The 19,395-nt window shown below is 42.6% G+C and overlaps 1 protein-coding gene and 1 pseudogene across 4 annotated transcripts in view; one reads left to right on the forward strand and one right to left on the reverse strand.

The window, feature by feature from the left end:
- LOC105059276 (protein ENHANCED DISEASE RESISTANCE 2) overlaps window positions 1-19,395 on the forward strand; it is a 64,563-nt gene that overhangs the window by 19,571 nt on the left and 25,597 nt on the right. For 3 of the 4 annotated variants that reach the window (XM_073249708.1, XM_073249706.1, XM_010942518.4), the window contains exons 5-10: window positions 13,782-13,882; window positions 18,256-18,320; window positions 18,422-18,538; window positions 18,732-18,772; window positions 18,876-18,976; window positions 19,068-19,163. In XM_073249708.1, coding sequence (XP_073105809.1) covers window positions 13,782-13,882; window positions 18,256-18,320; window positions 18,422-18,538; window positions 18,732-18,772; window positions 18,876-18,976; window positions 19,068-19,163 — 521 coding nt within the window. The remainder of the gene's footprint in view (window positions 1-13,781; window positions 13,883-18,255; window positions 18,321-18,421; window positions 18,539-18,731; window positions 18,773-18,875; window positions 18,977-19,067; window positions 19,164-19,395) is intronic. The other variant, XM_073249707.1, reaches the window with a different exon arrangement.
- On the reverse strand, window positions 8,683-10,563 carry LOC140854359 (uncharacterized; annotated as a pseudogene).

Consider the following 19,395-nt stretch of genomic DNA (forward strand, 5'->3'; position numbering starts at 1 on the left):
GGACGAGGTTCTCCTCCTGTTCCTGACATGGCTGTGGGGGCATATTAGGGCATTGTAAGGCCTCTCCCCCATCCGGTCTAAAAGAACCGGACCTTTGACTTTGCTCATGTCAGGACGAGGTTCTCCTCCTATTCCTGACATGGCCGTGGGGGCACATTAGGGCGTTGTAAGGCCTCTCCCCCAATCCGATCTCAAGATAATCGGACTTTCATTTTAGTTATGTTAGGATGAGGTTCTCCTCTCGTCCCTAACATAACTTTGTTTTAATTGTTTGAAGGGGTTATACCCAGTCGTGACAAATCCATGCCAAATGGGAGGAGCATGCCAAGTCGAAAGGAATTTAGATTCAAGGCGAAATTGTAAGCGATACATTTACAGGTTTCCCGAGTTCCATGGTTGTCGAAGGTCTGCTCCTCCTTGAGGCCCTCCGACGATGGAGTCGATGGTCCCGATCGGAAGCCGATCTTCGGGCTTCTCCTCCCTTCTTGGCGGTTCAGGTTGCGGCAGGGCCCTTGGCCGATCTTCTCTACCCTCAGGTCGGCCTCGCCGGATGAGCTCCTCGATCTCGTCTCGGAGCTGGATGCATTCCTCCGTGTCGTGGCCGTGGTCGCGATGGTAGAGACAGAACTTGTTGGGGTTGTGCTTCCCGGGGTGTGTGCGCATCCTCTCCGGCCTAGGGAGCTACTCTCTGACCTCCATCAGTACCTGGGTCTTCGAGGCATTGAGGGGGGCGTAGTTGCGGAACCTCCCCGGTGGGGAGCCCCGCCGAACCCCGCGATCCGGACTCCTCTGCCTGCATACCCTGGGCGGAGTATGGGCACGCTTGTGCCCAGGAGGGGACCGAGAACGTGGCCGAGCTTCCCTCGGCCTTTTTTCGACTGTGGGCTTACTCGAGTCTCCCGCCTGCTGCTCTCTCGCGGCCTCCTCATCCTTCATTTTGAAGGCTTCTTCCGCTCGGGCGTACCCTTCAGCCCGAGCCAACAAATCAGCAAAATCCCTGGGTACTTCTTCTCCAGGGAGAACAAAAGGTCATTCTTCTGAAGGCCGCCCTTCAGAGCGGCCATTGCGACTGATTGGTCCAAGTTCCGGACCTCCAGCGCCGCGACGTTGAAACGGTTGATGTAGGCCCGGATGAACTCCCCTTCCCTCTGCTTGATATTGATGAGGGACTCCGAACCCTTCCGGGGGCGCCGGCTGCTGACAAAATGGGTCACGAATTGGTGGCTCATCTGATCGAAGGAAAAGATGGTACCCGGCTTCAGAGCCGAGTACCAGTTTCTCGCCGCTCCCTTCAAGGTGGATGGGAAGGCTCGACATAGAATGGCGTCGGGAGCGCCGTGAAGCAGCATCATCGTCCGGAAGGCTTCCAGATGATCAACCGGGTCCGAAGTCCCGTCGTAGCTTTCGAACTGGGGGAGCTTGAAGTTTGGCGGGATCGGTTCCTGCATGATCATTTGAGAAAAGGGAGGGTCAGTGCAAATATCTTCACCATAAGCGGGGGGAGCATGACGGAGTTCTTCAATCCGCCGGTTCATCTCTTGGAGTCTCCGGTCTAGGAAATCCTCTCGACTTCGAGTCTCGAGGATCCTCTGGCAGAATGGGGGCAGAGATCTTCCAGGGGTGGAGTCGTGATCCGATTGAGGGCTCTCCACCCTCAGGTTCGTTTTCCCAGGAAAGACGGGACGGCTGGCCCAAGTGGCCCGCCCCGCCGCCGGATTCTAGTGTTCCGACGACACCCTTTCCAGGCGCACTGATGCCTGCGGCTGCTGCTGCTGCATAGCCTGCACAGCTTCAGTGAGGCCTCTGACCTGCTGCGCTAGCAGATCAAACTGCTCCGCGCCGACCGCCGTCGTCGTCGTCGGAGGAGGCTGGGAAACAGGGGGTGAGGCGGAGCCTGAGATCTGGCCACGGAGGCCGTGGATCGTCGCGTGGATGCCTTGCGGGGAGGCATCGAGCAAGGATCGAGTGGAGAAAGGAGGAGGGGACGTCGGAAGAAACGCCCGGGGCGGTCCCGTTGAGCGCTCCTTTAAGAACAAGGATACTGAGAAGACACAGGCCCCTTCCTCTAGCGCCAATCCTGTTGGTGCAAAAATTCGCTTGCGCCAGAGAAGCTGGAGTCGAGGGAGTCGCGATCGCCGCCGGGACCTGCAAAAGAAGTCTAAACCAGAGGTGGGGTTGCTCCGGCAAGACCCTCCGACGCTCAAGTCAGTTCTCTGCCTCAACAAGAATGGAGCGCTCGAACGAAAATTTTAGCAGAGTTTCTAGGTAAAAACAAGAGCTTATAGAATAACGTATCTGGGGTTCTCCTTTTATAGACGGAGGGGGCAACAAATTGATAGTGACGCCTGTAACCGTCTGACAGTGGGCCGCCCAGAGTCAGGAAAAGTTTGTTGCGGAGAGTAGTGGGGCGGACCCGTGGCTATTACCGGGGCGTGCCACGTGGAGTTTGCCACGAGAAGCGGAGTGGCGTCCGTTGTCGCGACGTGCCAGAGGATAGAAGAATTGCGCGGTATCCGTCACAGGAAGTGGAGCAGGGCCGTGGCCATCATTACGGCCTGCCAGGGAGTGATGGAGCCGCGTGGAATCTGTCGCAGGAGGTGGAGCAGGGTCGTGGGGTGATGGAGCCGCGTGGAATCTGCCGTAGGGAATGGAGCAGAATCGCGGCCGTTACTGCAACGTGCCGGGGGTTGGAGGTCCGCCGGCTGAAGTCCGGCTGGAGTGTCTGGTGGAGAGAGGTAGTTAGCCATCTGTCCAAGAGGAGCTCGGAGCCCGGCTCCCGTAGGAGTCCGGGTGGAGTCCTTCTTGCGGTTGAAGTCGGAGACGGAGCCCGGCTCCCGTAGGAGTCCGGGCGGAGTCCTTCTTGCGATTGAAGTCGGGGATGGAGCCCGGCTCCCGTAGGAGTCCGGGCGGAATCTTCCTGCAGTTAAAGACAAGTGCGAAGTCCGGCTCCCGTAGGAGTCTGGACGGAGCTTACCAGCAGTTGAAGCTGGCGACGGAGCCCGGCTCCCGTAGGAGTCCGGGCGGAGTCCTTCTTGCGGTTGAAATCGGGGACGGAGCCCGGCTCCCGTAGGAGTCCGAGCAGAGTCCTTCTTGCGGTTGAAGTCGGGGACGGAGCCCGGCTCCCGTAGGAGTCCGGACGGAATCTTTCTGCAGTTAAAGACAGGTGCGAAGTCCGGCCCCCGTAGGAGTCCGGACGGAGCTTACCAGCAGTTGAAGCTGGTGGCGGAGCCCGGCTCCCGTAGGAGTCCGGGCGGAGTCTACCGGCGGTTGGAGTTGGCGACGGAGCCCGGCTCCCGTAGGAGTCCGGGCGGAGTCCTTCTTGCGGTTGAAGTCGGGGACGGAGCCCGGCTCCCGTAGGAGTCCGGGGGGAATCTTCCTTGCGGTTGAGGTCGGCGACGGAGCCCGGCTCCCGTAGGAGTCCGGGCGGAATCTTTCTGCAGTTAAAGACAGGTGCGAAGTCCGGCTCCCGTAGGAGTTCGGACGGAGCTTACCAGCAGTTGAAGCTGGCAACGGAGCCTGGCTCCCGTAGGAGTCCGGGCGGAGTCTACTGGCGGTTGGAGTTGGCGACGGAGCCCGGCTCCCGTAGGAGTCCGGGTGAAGTCCTTCTTGCGGTTGAAGTCGGGGACGGAGCCCGGCTCCCATAGGAGTCCGGGCGGAATCTTCCTTGCGGTTGAAGTCGGCGACGGAGCCCGGCTCCCGTAGGAGTCCGGGCGGAATCTTGCTGCAGTTAAAGACAGGTGCGAAGTCCGGCTCCCGTAGGAGTCCGGACGGAGCTTACTAGCAGTTGAAGTTGGCGACGGAGCCCGGCTCCCGTAGGAGTCCGGGCGGAGCTTACCAGCGGTTGAAGTTGGCGACGGAGCCCGGCTCCCATAGGAGTCCGGGCGGAGCTTACCAGCGGTTGAAGTTGGTGACGGAGCCCGGCTCCCGTAGGAGTTCGGGCGGTTGAAGTTGGTGGCGGAGCCCGGCTCCCATAAGAGTCCGGGCGGTTGAAGTTGGTGGCGGAGCCCGGCTCCCGTAAGAGTCCGGACGGAGCTTACCAGCGGTTGAAGTTGGTGACGGAGCCCGGCTCCCGTAGGAGTCCGGGCGGTTGAAGTTGGTGGCGGAGCCCAGCTCCCGTAAGAGTCTGGGCGGTTGAAGTTGGTGGCGGAGCCCGGCTCCTGTAAGAGTCCGGACGGAGCTTACCAACGGTTGAAGTTGGTGACGGAGCCCGGCTCCCGTAGGAGTCCGGGCGGAGTCCTCCTTACGGTCGAAGTCGTGGACGGAGCCCGGCTCCCGTAGGAGTCCGGGCGGTTGAAGTTGGTGACGGAGTCTTCCTGTGGTTGAAGTCGGGGACGGAGCCTGCGAGGGTCAATCTCGCTGAGAACTTCGGCTGTGGGTATTTTATACCCAACAAGTAGTTTAAAAAAGTGAAAGTAGTAACATCAGCAAGGTGAGGTGGGTAAAACTAAGGAGAGAAGAAAAAAGAAGAGAAAAACAAAAAGGGAGAAAGAGGAGAGATGATTTATGTGATGTCATCAAGAATCCACGAAGTTGCACATCAAAGAAAATTTGACAAATGAAGGAGGAAAAACCTTTGAAAATTTTCTAGAGTGCAAGGCATCAAGAAGTCAAAGACTCAAATCTCCAAGCTAGGCATTGGAAAAGATTAAGTTCTTTTGTCCTTGTGATAGAAATCAAGATTACCCAAATAATATTGCCTATTAATTTTGATGAAGACAATTTTTTTTAAAGGGTTAATTATAGTTTCCTCACCTGAGGTTAGGCCTGATTTCGCTAAGCCCCCTGTGGTTTAAAAAGTAGCACTTAACCCACCTGGGGTTAGGTCCGCCAGACATCTTGTTGCTCTGTTACCCACCTTTATGGTAAAAAGGATTTTAGGATTATTTTTCCCGCATTTGAATTCCCTGTTCTTCCCTAAAATCCTTGATCCTTCGACTACTTTGCCAAACCAAGCACTTTTTCGCTGAAGTGAAGCCTCCATGTCATCATCGTTGTTATCTTCCTCAAGCAACAATGGTGTTGGACTGATTTGTTGTTATTATGGGGAACGATCCATGATTAGAACATCATGGACAGTAGAAAATTTTGGAAGAAGATTCTGTGGTTGCTCCAAATACGGTGTAAGTTCACTGATTTTTTTTTCTTGATTTCCATATCGTGTAAGTTCCTCAATTTCAGAAGATGTTTTTTTGGTTTTTTTTTGGAGATTGATGACCACTACCGCTACTTTGAGTGGGTTGACCTTTCGACATGCAGACACGGGACTGAAATTGCTTCTAAGATTTTGGATAAATTCCGAAGGCTTCAACAAGTGATAGATGTTGCAAAATAGAAGGAAGAAATTGTTCATACGAAGGAGGTTCTTGCTTTGGAAAGAGAAGCAATAGCTCAGAGAAGGGTGAAGTTTTACAAGTATGTGTTAATTGGATCTTGGATATTTGTTATTGTTGGTGGTGCTCTATTGTTTGGAGGGATCGGGGGGGATTGGAACCAGAAATGTTTGCCTTAGTTAGCCTAGTCTTCTAGATTTCTTGGTTTTGAAAAATGTATTCAACTATATCCAGACACATTTGCTAGTTAATCATGTTCTGTTTTCATTTAACAATTATTGTTTAATATGGTGTTGAATCTCTTCCCCACCATTGTGGTTAATCATGTTCTATTTTCATTTAAATGTTGCTGTTTAATGTGGTGTTGAATCTCTTCCTGACCATTCAAGGATGGTTCATCCCAAAAGGTGCCATTGAGGTAGTTGCAATGGCTGTTAAGGGATAGTTCATGGCTAAAGACATGATGAAGCATTGCTAGAAATACCTGGATTTGTGTAGTGATGCGATGTTGCTGCAAAAAAGTCTAGACATATTCCTAATGGATGGCTGCAAAGCATTATAAATTTCCTGGCACAATCAGAGATTTATTTGCATTGTTGGATAGGGAGAATATGGATAATGTGGGAGATTTTATTGTTGAAGGCAGGTCAGAAAACTTCAAAGTTTTCTTGCCGACTTAAGATGTTCATTTGCACCGCTACTGGGAACTCCATAGTGGTGGAGTGGTCCATATCCGTCCTGTAAGTGAAGGGGGCTACCTTCCTAATGCATCTGAAGTTGCACAAGCTTTGAGACGGCTTGGACCATTAGGATTTGATTGGGATCTAATTAAGCTAGGTGATAATACCTATTGGGTCATCTTTCTATTCCAAATCATTCTAATGTAGGCTGTCCGATTCGTCATGAATTTTTCTTTTTTTTTATTTGATCTTCATCCTACAAAATTAGGGTCAGTCCTCATCATTTGTAGATTCGTGCACTGCTGCATCTGTACGGTGTGCCACCTTTTGCTTGGGACACCGAATCCATTAGGAAGATCATTTCTGATTTTGGCCAACTTGATCAAGTCAGTCCCAGAATAATGGAAGGCAGAGATCTTATAGTATTTGAAGTTGCAATCTTTTGTGAAAATCTGGACGACATCCCTCGCTCCATAAATTTGACCCTCAGAGATGCGATGTACATAATTTCGGTTTCTATTCGTAATGTCGAAGATGGCTATCCACCATGTTCTACTATTTGTCCAAGGGTGGATTTCAAGCCAGATTGGACTTCCCATGCCCCGACACAATTTGGACCTACCGCCTCAAGCTCATCTTTTACCTCAGACTCATATTCATCGAATGATGCTCCACAAAATCTATAATGGCATTGTAATCAGCAATAATAATTAATAATGAAATAATGTAATGTCATTATTAGACCAATTTGTTGTGAATAGCATTCTATAATGACCCTGTGTAATGATAATTTGTTATTTAGAATGTTGCTATGACAATTCAAGTGGTACATACTATAGTTTGATGTGTTACATACAATTTGATCTATTGGCGCAATGTATTTCTATATCTTTAACATACTACCAGTTGGCACAATACATTCCAATTTGATACAATATATTTCAATTTGGCACCACACATCTCCATTTGGCACAATGCATTTCATTCCAAACAAGTTATTTCCTGATACAATGCATTTCATTCCAATTTGGTACACATTAAGTGAACCAATTCCTGATTACAAACTTTCATATCACTGTATAACCAACTTTCATATTAATTGATGGGGTTAATTACATTTTCCTGATAATCAACTACATATCAACTGATAACCATATTTCATCTATTCCAAACAAGGCACAACTTATATCAACTTAAGTGTACGATTTCTTGATAATACAACTGTCTTAAATTATAGTTTCCTGAACATTACTGTCATAAATAAGTTAACCACATATTCATGAAAGGAATGAAACAATAACAACTGATATATGTCCATAACCAGCACTTCATCTATTACATCAAGTTTCAATATTACACTGTCAACATTTCAACAATAACAACTGATACAACTCCTTATCAAAAAAAAACTAATACAACTTCTTCCCCAGTCATCATAGCAAAATAATTCACTGTGTTTTCAACATGGAACATTGCTTTCAACATTACATTCGACATATCACCATGTTTTCTTTCCTTTTCCACCAATTGGTACAAACATTGGTGGTTTACCTATGGCACTTGTTGAACTACCTCTTCCTATACTGGCTATTCCTGAACTACCTCTTGCTAAACTACTTTCTGAAGCTTCAGTGGCCAAACTTCTTCCCCTTCCTGAAGTTCCTAAAGCTCTTCCCGAAGCTCCTCTGCCACTTCCTGTATTGGGTCCAATTTGAGCAGAACTCCTTCCTGAAGAGCTTCTGGTGGATGAACTCCTTCTTAAAGAGCCTCTTGTAGAGCCTCCATGACCTCCTCTTCCTGTTGCAGAGGGACCTCCAGAATAGCCTCTTCCTTAAGGTACATTTGATCTAAACCATGCTACTATTCCATATGACCTTGGAGGCTGTAATATTAATCACTACCGTGGTTAGGGCATTGTCACTACCATTTGATCAATATTGTGTATAGTAGTTAAATCACCACTAAAGAGATAAGTTTGATTATATCCTGAAGGTGGTGTGGTCCCTCTGTTGGGATGGGAGGTGCTTGTTTGTTGGGAGGCCCTTATGTCTACAAAATGACAATAAAATATTAGTGACATTGTACATACAACAGAATAGAATAAGTGATCTTGTACCCTAGAAGAAGTGGATCTATGTAGCTATTACAAGATATCTTGCATTCTTTTCTTGTTGCAACCTCATCCTCCTTTGCCAAGCAGTTTCCCCAGTCACACTTGCTTTACATCCTCTAGAGTTATGACCTTCTTTATGGCACTTTCCATCAAGGATTTAGGTCCCAACGGGACGTCCTGTGGGACACTAAGATAGGGTACCATCCATAGTATTCCACACCGATCTGAACCAATTGGTACACCTCGTACTGTACCGTACTAGTAGAGAACCGGTTCGGTTAGGCTGATTTTTCAAAAAATGGCCTGAACCAGATCGAACTAGTCGGTTCAATATAGTATTGGCCTGAATATCCCGATACCACGTGGTTTGGTCCGATACGGTACGATATATTATCGATTTGGTCTAGTACGGTTTGATTTTCTTTTTTTTTTGGCCGTTGGATGGGATTTTTTTTGATTTTTTTATTGTTGGTACAGGCCAGTACGGTACTGCATGATACCGTACTGACCGACAACTAGCACGGGATCCGATATCAGTATTTAAAATCTTGGTACCATCCTATGTGTCGGGACAGGGCCATCCCTTTAGCATCCCACATCTCAATCGGAATGTCTTGAGATATCCTCTATCCCAAGTGTCGGGATGGGATGGGATGGCGACGCATTCCATTCCATGAGAAAATCGAGACAGCCCCATTCCATGGGATTGAAAACCTTTCTTTCCACATCTTACTCTTATATTCATTCTAGATACCCTGTGAGGAATTCTTAGCTCCTCTGGATCTCTTCTTCTTAATTTTTTGGGTCTCCCAGGAGGCCTATGTATAACTGGAGGGGTAGGAGTAGGCAGTCCAGATTCCATCCAATCATCTTGGCCTGGCATTGGATGAATTATCTCCTGATATGTGGCCAGATAAATATCCTTGGTGTAACATGAATGGATAAAGTCCTCTGGCTGCTGCAAATTTTTGATAATGACTGCCACACCATGCTTACATGGGATTCTAGTAAGTTCCCAAATCCGGCAGGAGCAAGACATTCTAACCAAATCAACTACATGTCTTTCATATCCATTGTCCACCTCATAATTCAATCTACCTGTAGGTGTAGCACAAAAGTCCCTAGATTCCAGTTTTAAAATCTCTAGTTGGTCCTGTATCTTTGGACAAATCCTTCCACCATACCTCTCCATACCTAGTCTTTTGATGTTGAATCTCTTCATCAGGCAAATTCCAATCCATTCAAACATTGATAGAATAGGCAGGTTCTTGACGTTCATGATCATGACATTAAATGATTCATTTAGATTGTTGAGGAGGCAATCAATCTTGGCCCTATTACTGAAGAAAGCCTTGGACCATTGGGGAGAGGGGACCTTCTCAAGCCACCCCTAAGATTTCTCGTCAATTCTTCGGGTATATTTCATTTTTCTTTCATACTCTCATGGGGTGGTTGCACATGCTGCTTTCCACATCGCATCTTTCAACTCCTTCCCCTTAAAAGATGCCCTAAAATTGGTATACATGTGTCTCATGTAGTATTTATGCTCCACCCCAGGAAATAGCTCCTCAATTGTACGGACCAAACCCCGAAATGTAAGTACTTTTATATGTAAGTAAATTAGAAAGATGAAGTAGAACATATCAAAGAGATGTTGCAAGGAATACATACTTTCTGTCTATCCGAAATAAATACTAGTCCAATGTCATCTGGCCTACCATATCCTCTGCAAAGATATGAAGTAACCAACTCCATGAGTCCTTATTTTCTTGCTCTAGAATAGCCATTGTCACTAGGAAGACATTGTCATTACCATCTCTACCTACAACTAAGAGCAATTGTCCTCCAAATCTTGCCTTCAGAAAGCATCCATCTATACTTGTAATAGGTCTGCATCCAGACAAGAAGCCCATCTTTTGGGCATGATACCTGATATACATCCTCTTAAAAACAGGTTGCTAACCCTCATGAGAAGTTTCACAATGCAAAATGACATGACTTCCAACATTTCTCATCCTAATCATTTCTGCATAATCCCTCAGCTTCCCATACTGCAGCCTTTCATCTCCTTCAATGATCTCCTTGGCTTTCCTTTTGGCTCTATAGACCTGGCTCCTACTGACATCCACAGCAATGTCCTTTCTAACATGAGCCTGTACAGCTAAAACATCCCATTTTGGATTTGTCCTGAACTCATCCAAGTATTCTTAGCTAGGTAACAAGACTTTACTTAGGAGTTGGAAAATGTTCTCCCGCAAACACAAGTCGGATGGAATGTCTTGATCTGAAATGTGAGTTCATCCCTAATCTTAGAAGCATATATTCGCCACCCACATTCATTCTTACATATAGCTGATATTTTATGACCTTCATTTAACTTAAACTTCATGTCAATTGATCTCCTTACTGCATATTCCCTTAATGCAGCTCTAAACACCATGGCATTTGTAAATTTCATCTCCAACTATAAGTTTGGGTTTGCCATGTCCACTTCTTCATTGAATTCTTGATCATGCTCACTCTCATCTTTGGAAGACCCATGCACGCTTCTCAACTCATTGTATAGAGGGTGCTCAGCAAAATCATCTAAGGAGACGTGTTCCCCTTCTGTCGATGGCCCTGCAACATCAAAATGATTAGAAGGGGGTACAGATAAATAATCTTCATGAGCGGGGTCAGAAGTCCTATTATGGAAGATGTCATTATCGTTAGGACCTTCAAGACACTTATTCAGCCAAGTGGAGTCATCTTCATCTTTATTTGTTGCCCTAGCATCTGCTTCATCATCATCAGCCCAACCATCATTGCCAGCATCCCTCTCATTATCAGGCTTGACTTCCTGTTCTTGTCTATCATTTTCATTATCAGCTCTATCATTAGGAAATTCATCAGCCCCCCTCATTAGTAGCTAAGTCCACAAACTCCACAATGTTCTATGTACCTACAACCTCATCCTCGCACTCTTGGGTCCTAAACTCACCGTCCTAGATAGCTGTGGAGCCCCCTCTAATATTCAATGGCAGCATACTACTCTCCATAGATCACAATAGAAAAGACTCCCCACTCTAAATGTAACTCCAACATGTACATTATGTCATCATTAGTCTCTAACAACCTAAATCCATATTCAAGATTACCATTGGTACCAAGAAGTATATGTTACAGGTGGATGGGCATCCCAGATCAACACACATGCTTTGGAGTTCAAAAAAACTCATCAAGTTAGGATCAACATTATCATAGAGATCCACTTTACCTCCAGAATATTTTGCATTCTTTTCCTTTGATAGGACTCCTCCATGGTGGATCTTAAAAGAGAATCTAACATCTGCCATATTTGCATGTGAAATAAAACAATTGTCAGTACTTATTTAGCAACAAGTAAGTCTATAAAAAAGTAATTCAAACACTATAAAGTAATCCTATTATACGGTCTAAGAGTAATAACGTGATCATTTTATAATCCTTTTAAGTAATCCAAACACTGTGGACTACAAGAAAGATATTCAAGTTTATTGGGACCACTGCATAATCATTTAAACAAATCCAAACATTGCTGAATGGGACTAAACCAATGCATTAAACGATTACTGAGACCACTGTTGCATGATTGGAAGTCATCGAAATAGAGAAATATAATGGGATCACTGCTGAATCTTCAAAGTATTCCAAATGTCTAAATGAGGGGCCCGCCATTAGAAGAAAAGAAATTAAGAACATTGCCATAATGGAGCTTCTATCACACAAACATCTAAATACCTAAATTTATCCAATCTAAATACCAAACGGGAATGAAAAATACATAAAAAAATTCAACTTACCAATTTTTTTCAATTTTGGCTTGTGTTTTCTCTTCGGTTAGCTGAAGGGAAGATTTGATTTGGTGGAAAGTTGCTCGATTTGGCAAAGTAGTCGAAGGATCGAGGATTTTGGGGAAGAACAGGGCATTCAAACACAGGAAAAACAACCCTAAAACCCTTTTTACCATAAAGGTGGGTAATGGAGCAATGAGATATCTGATGGATCTGACCTCAAGTGGGTTAAGTGCTACTTTTTAAACTATAGGGGGTTTAGTGAAATCGGGCCTAACCTTATGTGGGGAAACTGTAATTAACCCTTTTTTAAAAGAAATCTTTGATCAAAATGAACTTGAAGAAGAATAAATTAGGAATGCAGATTTTGGTCATAAGGATGTGAAACAAAGATAGACTTGTGGAAAAACTAGAAAAAATTAGAAGATAAATTGTAAAGCTAGAAAAAAAAATTGAAAACTAGAGAAAGTCAAAAAACAATAATTCAAAAGTCAGAATAAATTGAAAAGGTACAAGATGGGGAAATTGAAAGTGATGAGAGAAAATTCCAGAAGGCAAAATGTGGTAAGGATAAAAGTTTTGAGGGACAGATTGGATGGGAATATAAAGATATACAGAAAGAAAAAGAAACTGAAGTCATGGACTTTGGAATTCAAGGGAAAATTTAGTTACATATGAAAGCAAAATGATTGAAGATTTGGAAAATTCAATATTTTATGTTGAATTAGTGAATTTCATTAAATGGTGCAAGTTGGATAAACATGGAAACTTTTCTTGATCAAGAGAATAAAGAAGAGGCAAAGTTCAACAACCATGAAGAAGGAAGAATCGGTGTGTCCAATTAATGACATTATACAAGAAAATCAAAACATGTGACAAGCCCTTCACATCAATGGAGATGGTCCTCAATATCATTATAATAAAGGCATATTAGATGTTACAAAGTGCAACAAAGTTTTCCCACCTAATTCTAATATTTTCTGGAAGCAACAAGCCCTTCACTTAATTCTATGAGTCAAAGACTGATGGTGCATATCTAGAATGGGCCTGTTCAATTAAACATGCTATACAAGAAAACAGAGACCTTGCCCAAGCCCTTCACATTAAAGCAGATGGCCTTAAATCATTATATCTAAAAGCACTGTTCTTCCAAAAGAGCAACAAGTTTTCAAGCCTCTCAATTCCGATATTTTTCAAGAAGCAGCAAGTGATTGAAGAAAGTTTGGTTTAACGAGGGGCATTGGAAAGGAAACCAAAATGCCAAATAGTGAAGTATCTATTATAAGCATTAATTGAATAGATGTATTAAAATAAGTAGGGTGTTCATAAATATATTTTAGAATTTAGACTTTTCAAGAAGTGTCTTCTAGAGTTCATATGAGTAATTAATACTTCCATCTTTTGAGGTGTTGTATAGGATTCTACAAATGGTATTTGAAGACTTAACAGAATAAATCTTTTGCTTAATATCAAGAAGTGAGATGGAAAGAGTAGAATGTTTGTTTCTATCAATCATCTTCTCTCCACCTCTGATATCAAAATAAAGCTGAAACTAGAGCTTTTATGTTTCTGCTATTTCCAACAGTTTTAACTATAATGTACTTCATCAGCCGCATGCTTTTTCTTTTCTTATAATTCTTACTTCTTAGAAATTATCTTTTTCACCTTTCTGGTTCATAAGTATTTGTTTCATGCTCTTTACCACTCTTCACTGGAATCACGTTCCAAAGCATTTTACTCATTTTGCTGCAGTGCCTTTTTTATGGCTATAGCTTAAGCTTCAGCATATGCGTTATGGCTCTATCATGTAACATGTGTGTATTAATTGCATGTCTTTTTGTTGTAGCAACATGATTCATTGAGTGCTTCTGGTAATAAAGCCCTTGCTTCATGCGAGTCTGGTGTAGACAGTGGAAAGAATGCTTTTTCCTCTGACCAAGAAAGTGTGTAAGTAGCAGAGTTACATAACTTTTTTGTAATATTGAATAAAATGAAACTAATTGATGGAAGTTTTATATTGCTGGCCAATTTTTGTGCTATTTTAAGGTTCATATTGTCTTTGTCTAATGTTAATTTTTAATATAAGGGTGGGCCTTGTGTCATAGATTGATAGCCCAAAAGCTTAAGCTGTTGGGAGGACTAGTCCAAGCTAATAAACCAATGTGGCACCTCTTTTATTAGTCAATGTGGTACTATGACAATCTCCCCCACTTAATCTCATGACACCCTCATCACAATTGTCTCCCACTTGAGAGGGGGGGGGGGCTATCATAGCCCAGGTCCTACTCAACCCTATTGGGTCCTCCTCGACCCCGGTATCCTACAGTGAGGGGTCCATATGACTAAGAAAGGTGGTGACGCACAGCAGACCTCGCTTTGATACCATTTATCATGTACTCACAGCCTAAAAGCTTAAGCTGTTTAGAGGACCAGCCTAGGCTAATAAACTCATGTGGCACCCCTTTTATTAGTCAATATGGGACCATGATACTCAGCAAAATGGTAAGTTTGTTCCATTGTGACTTGGATGTCATGGGCCCGAAATATGGAAATAGCCTCTTTGCACATGGGGGTAAGGCAGTAAATCAATCTGCCCTAGACCCCTTAGTAGCAGGAGTCTCGTGCATTGGGACACCCTTTTAATGTTAATTTTTAATATCTCCTTAAATCATTAGCTGGGTGCACAATCCCAACTTATTCTCTGTTCATTATATTTTCATGGGCTGTATTTTTGGTTTTTGTTCTTTTGCTAAGGAAAGAAAGTTTTGGATGTTGATGAATAAATCGAGTGGTCATTGGTTCTGTCTAATATTGCTAAAGAATGTTCACTAGAGGCATGTTGTGTTAAGCTTAAGAATAACAAATAAAGAGTAGTACTGAATGGGGAGCTCTTTGGTTTGATTACAATCAACAGGAGTCATTATTGGTTATTAGAATCTTAATCTTGTAGTCTGGGGATTGATCTGAAATGAAGCATTCTTCAGCAGTACTGCTATGATGGCTGATCTTTGGATATCTATATTGCATGACTAATTTCTGACTTCCCATAGCTGGGTTAGGCTTGCTTTCTGTTATATTTAGTAGAGTTGGAGTATGAAAGAGATCCAAAGTGGGCATTTATTAGTTGTGTTTTTGCCATGTGTCTGTCATAGGTATATGTATCTTTGCAAAATCCAAATGATTTCACTCTAAAAGTTAATTTACTTGTGATTAATAAGAAATCATTATGGTTTTGCAGCATTTTCCTATGTAGGTTCCAATTAACTTTGAGAATAAGAAAAGTATGGTTTCAATTATCTATTGCATTAATGAGACTGCTTTACAACAAATGATGGTCAGGTTAGCTGGTGACTTGAGTACCTCCCATCGAACCCTGGTTTATTCATATGAAGTTAACTTCATCTATTCTTCTTTTCCGTTAAAATTACATTTTCAAACGTCAATTATCTGGACTACTTTGCAATAAATGAATGCCAACTTAATTGGTGACATAAACAAGGTTTTAAATCCTGTGGGAGTCTGGGACAGATGTGTCCCAATATTTCCATGGAATAAGATGCCCCGCTGTCCCATCTCATCCCGATAGCCGTATCGGTCATGCATCCCAGTAGATATTCTCCATCTCTCTCTCTTTCTTTTTTTCTTTTTTTCTTTTTTTTTTCCTTCTTTTCTTTCCTTTTCTTCTACCTTCTTTCTTTTTTTTTCCTTCTTTTTGTCATCCTTTTCTTTCTTTCTTTTATTCCTTCTTCTTCTTTTTCTCTTTTCTTTCTTTCTTATTTCCTTCCTTTCTTTTTCTTCTCCCTTCCCTTCATTCTTTCATTTTTCTTCTTCTTTTTTCCTTTCACTTTTTCCTTTTTTTATTTTCCTTTCTTTCTTTTCTCTTTCTCTTCTTTCCCTGTATGGATGGGTTTCAGAGTCCCGACCCCATCCCGATCCAGTTTTCTTATAGGAATAGGACAGAACGGCCAGAATGCCCCCTGTTCCGTTAGGATGTAAAACCTTGGACATAAATACCTCCATCTAACACTGGTTTATCCATATGAAATCAACTTCATGTGTTCTTCTTTCCCATTAATATCCCTGATGGTGTAAACATTCAGTTAGAAAAAAACTTTGTGCATGACTCTCATTTACCATCTTCTAGGCCTGCTCCCTCATTTTTCTGCACCAATCTATGCAAATTTTGTTCCCATGTAGCCACCTTGTTTTCCTCTATTCTTTGTTGCGCATGACCAAACTGTCCACACTTCACACCAAGCAGTCTTGTTAAATGTTGTATTGGATACAAGGAAGCAAAATAGTTTGTCAAATTTACCATAACAAGAAGTATGCTGGAATGTTACATGAAACATCCTATCTGACACTTAACAACATGCAGAAAGTTTACTAATTCTTAAATTCAATATTTACTAATTTGGCTTTCGTCATAACTTAATCCTTCTATAGATTAATTATCCATAGTCCCTAAATATAACAAACAACAGGTTACTCTCTCATATTAAATGCCTAGACATGAAGGATTTTTTGTGAAATTCAAACAACATAAAAACTATTAAAGAAACATGGGAAATTTGAGGGGACAAGACAAATCCATGATAGGTATTGGCATGTAGACATTGTCTTATAGAAATTTCACATACCAATTCTGCTATAAAAAAAGTAATTTTCTTGAATAATATGCATCATGCCTTCACTTTCTATGGTTTTGTATGAGATACCTTTTTGCCTGGATCACTTAAGGCACTAATGTCTTAGTATCATGCTCTCTTCAAGTGAATGAGGACCTATAAATGTACCAATATGTTGCAAAGTTCCAGCTGAAGCAGATGAATATGTAATTTCTCATATTGACAAGGACTTCATGTGATGACTTTGCTAAACTGATACCATGGCCCAAATTAGTCAGGTATCAAAATGGGATGGTAAGATATTGTATTGTATTAACACAGGCACAGAGCAATGTATAAGTCAGGTGCCAATTCAGCCAAATATATATATATATATATATTTTTATCTTTTATTTTTATTTTTATTTTTGATTGTAGACCATGATAATGAGGGTTTGTGGTAGTGAGAGGGAGAGAGAGGAAGAGGGGGGAGTAGGAAGCAGCCTACTAGATCTGGCGAGGGAGGCATCCTTTGTAAGAGAGGTGAGATGGGAGGAGCAAGTGACAGCATTGGAGATTTGGTGTCATTGTGAGCGGTAAAAGGGGGAGATGGGAGGAGGGAGAGGCAGCATTTGAGATCCTACGAGATGGCATTGCCATGAGTGGTGAAATGGAGAGAGGGGAGGAGGGAGTAGGCAATGGCAGTAGGGAAGAGAGGGACTAGGGGTTTCAAGGAGGAGAGGAGTTGAAGTGGCTTTAAAACCTTTGGGAGGGGTCTGTTTCGCCCTAGAGAATTGAGTCAATACTGTCTAAAGCTGAATAGGTCAATTTGATCTGCTTTGGCTCTGATTGGACTGGTTAGCTTCGTTCTCCATTTCAAAAGTCCGAACCATGGTTTGCCGTATTGTTCAGTATGGGGCATATCGTACCATACCGGCATGTTGTACCATATTGTACCACACTTTTATACCATATCAAACTACATACTGACATTGTAATAGGATGGTACCAATATGAGGTTGGGTACTGAGATGGCAAAACTTGGTCCAAACCATTCTAGTTCTGGTTAGTTCATTATGGTATGCCTCCAATCAGATGGTTTGGACGGTTAAGTGAACATTTGCCGTCAGACTTTTAAGTGATTGTTGATTATCTGGTACTATTTGTGGCTTTAGGTGCCTTGGTTCTTGACAAGGATACTACCAATTCTCATGTGGGATTAGTCTTTCCTATAAACAAGGTGATGGACCCAAGTGGTGTATGTTGATTTGCTAAACATGTAAAAGATGCATTTGTTAAAATAACCGATCACTGAATGTGAACAAGAGACTAGTTCCTCAACAAATCTTGATGTACCATGGTTGAGTTCAAATGATTCTTTTTGTGCTTGATCATGCATCTATGTCTTATTTATAAACTTACTATTACAACGGACGATAGCTTATGCTAATGTTAGGCTCACCTTGTACACCTCATTAACTGTTTATGATAGTGTTATTTCTTATTGAACTAAGAGACATGTACTGAACTTGTTCTCTATGCTGAGTTCCAATTATTTAATGAATTACTTTTGTTGTTTTATGTGTTCATCAGACTCTTGACTATGTTATATTTCATGCTAGATTGTATGTTGCAATTTCATTCTCAACATTGAGTTGCATTTAAAATATACAACTTATGACCTCTACTTTTATAACTGAACGTTTCTTGTAGGAATAGTCTGGAAGATGAAGATGAGGGCAATCGTGGTTTAGCACGGAGAATGACAAGAGGAAATGGTGTTAAATAACAAACCTGACCACCATTTTTAGTCTAATTTGCTACTATGCTGTCTTGTGTCATATCTTGCAGAGCATGATTGTGCCTTTTCTACTGGTAGGTCCCTCTGATTCAATAGTTGACTGGATTCATGAGCCTGATCTAGGGCATTCCAACCAGAATATCATCCAGCAAGTTTTCTCTAGAAAGCATTGGCGATTAATCAGATGCCAGAATGGCAAGATTTCTTCTTCATTTTTTTTCTTTCTTTCTTTTCTCCCAATGTCCTTCCTTCTCAACTAACATGGCAATCGTTCATTATTGTTTAGTAAATCCGAGCTATAAGAAGTAGAAAGGCTTGTAGAAATCTGCAATTTGAAAATGCCTTGTACCCTATGAATATTCATTTCTATATCCATGTGTTTCATCAGGGTTACGCATTTTTGAAGAACTTCTGGAAGTTGACTATCTTGTATGTTCGTATTGCCTGTTTATATCAATATGTACATGGTAATGCTAGAAACTTCAGGTTGAGTAACAATTAGTTGTGGTTATGTGTAATATGTTGTATTCAGCCAAGAAGCTTCAGTAGGGCGATGAAGGCTGTTGGTGTGGTGGATGCCACATGCGAAGCTATATTTGAGCTTGTAATGAGTATGGATGGAACACGCTTTGAGTAAGCTTTGTGTTTACCTTTTTTTGTATATTGAATCTTTCATCTAGGCTTGTGGTTTTTCTTTCCTATCATTTACCATCTCTTAATATAGGTGGGATTGCACTTTTCAGTATGGTAGCCTAGTTGAGGAGGTTGATGGACACACTGCCATACTGTATCATAGACTACAGCTGGACTGGTTCCCAATGTAATATTTTTTAACTCATAATTATAGATGCATAAAATTAATTCTGACTGTTGCTTGTTCTATTTAATGGTCATGATTCCAAGTTGTTTTAATAATTTCACGTGCTATATGGAATCCGTGAGTACAAGATACCCACGACAATTGTATTTTAACATTTTTGTACCATTATAGTTGTATGTTGCATGATAAGTTTAAATACTCTAAGATAACATGCTTCTAATAAATGTCGAAT

Source organism: Elaeis guineensis, chromosome 16 (assembly GCF_000442705.2).
Source record: "Elaeis guineensis isolate ETL-2024a chromosome 16, EG11, whole genome shotgun sequence".
Lineage (NCBI taxonomy): Eukaryota > Viridiplantae > Streptophyta > Magnoliopsida > Arecales > Arecaceae > Elaeis > Elaeis guineensis.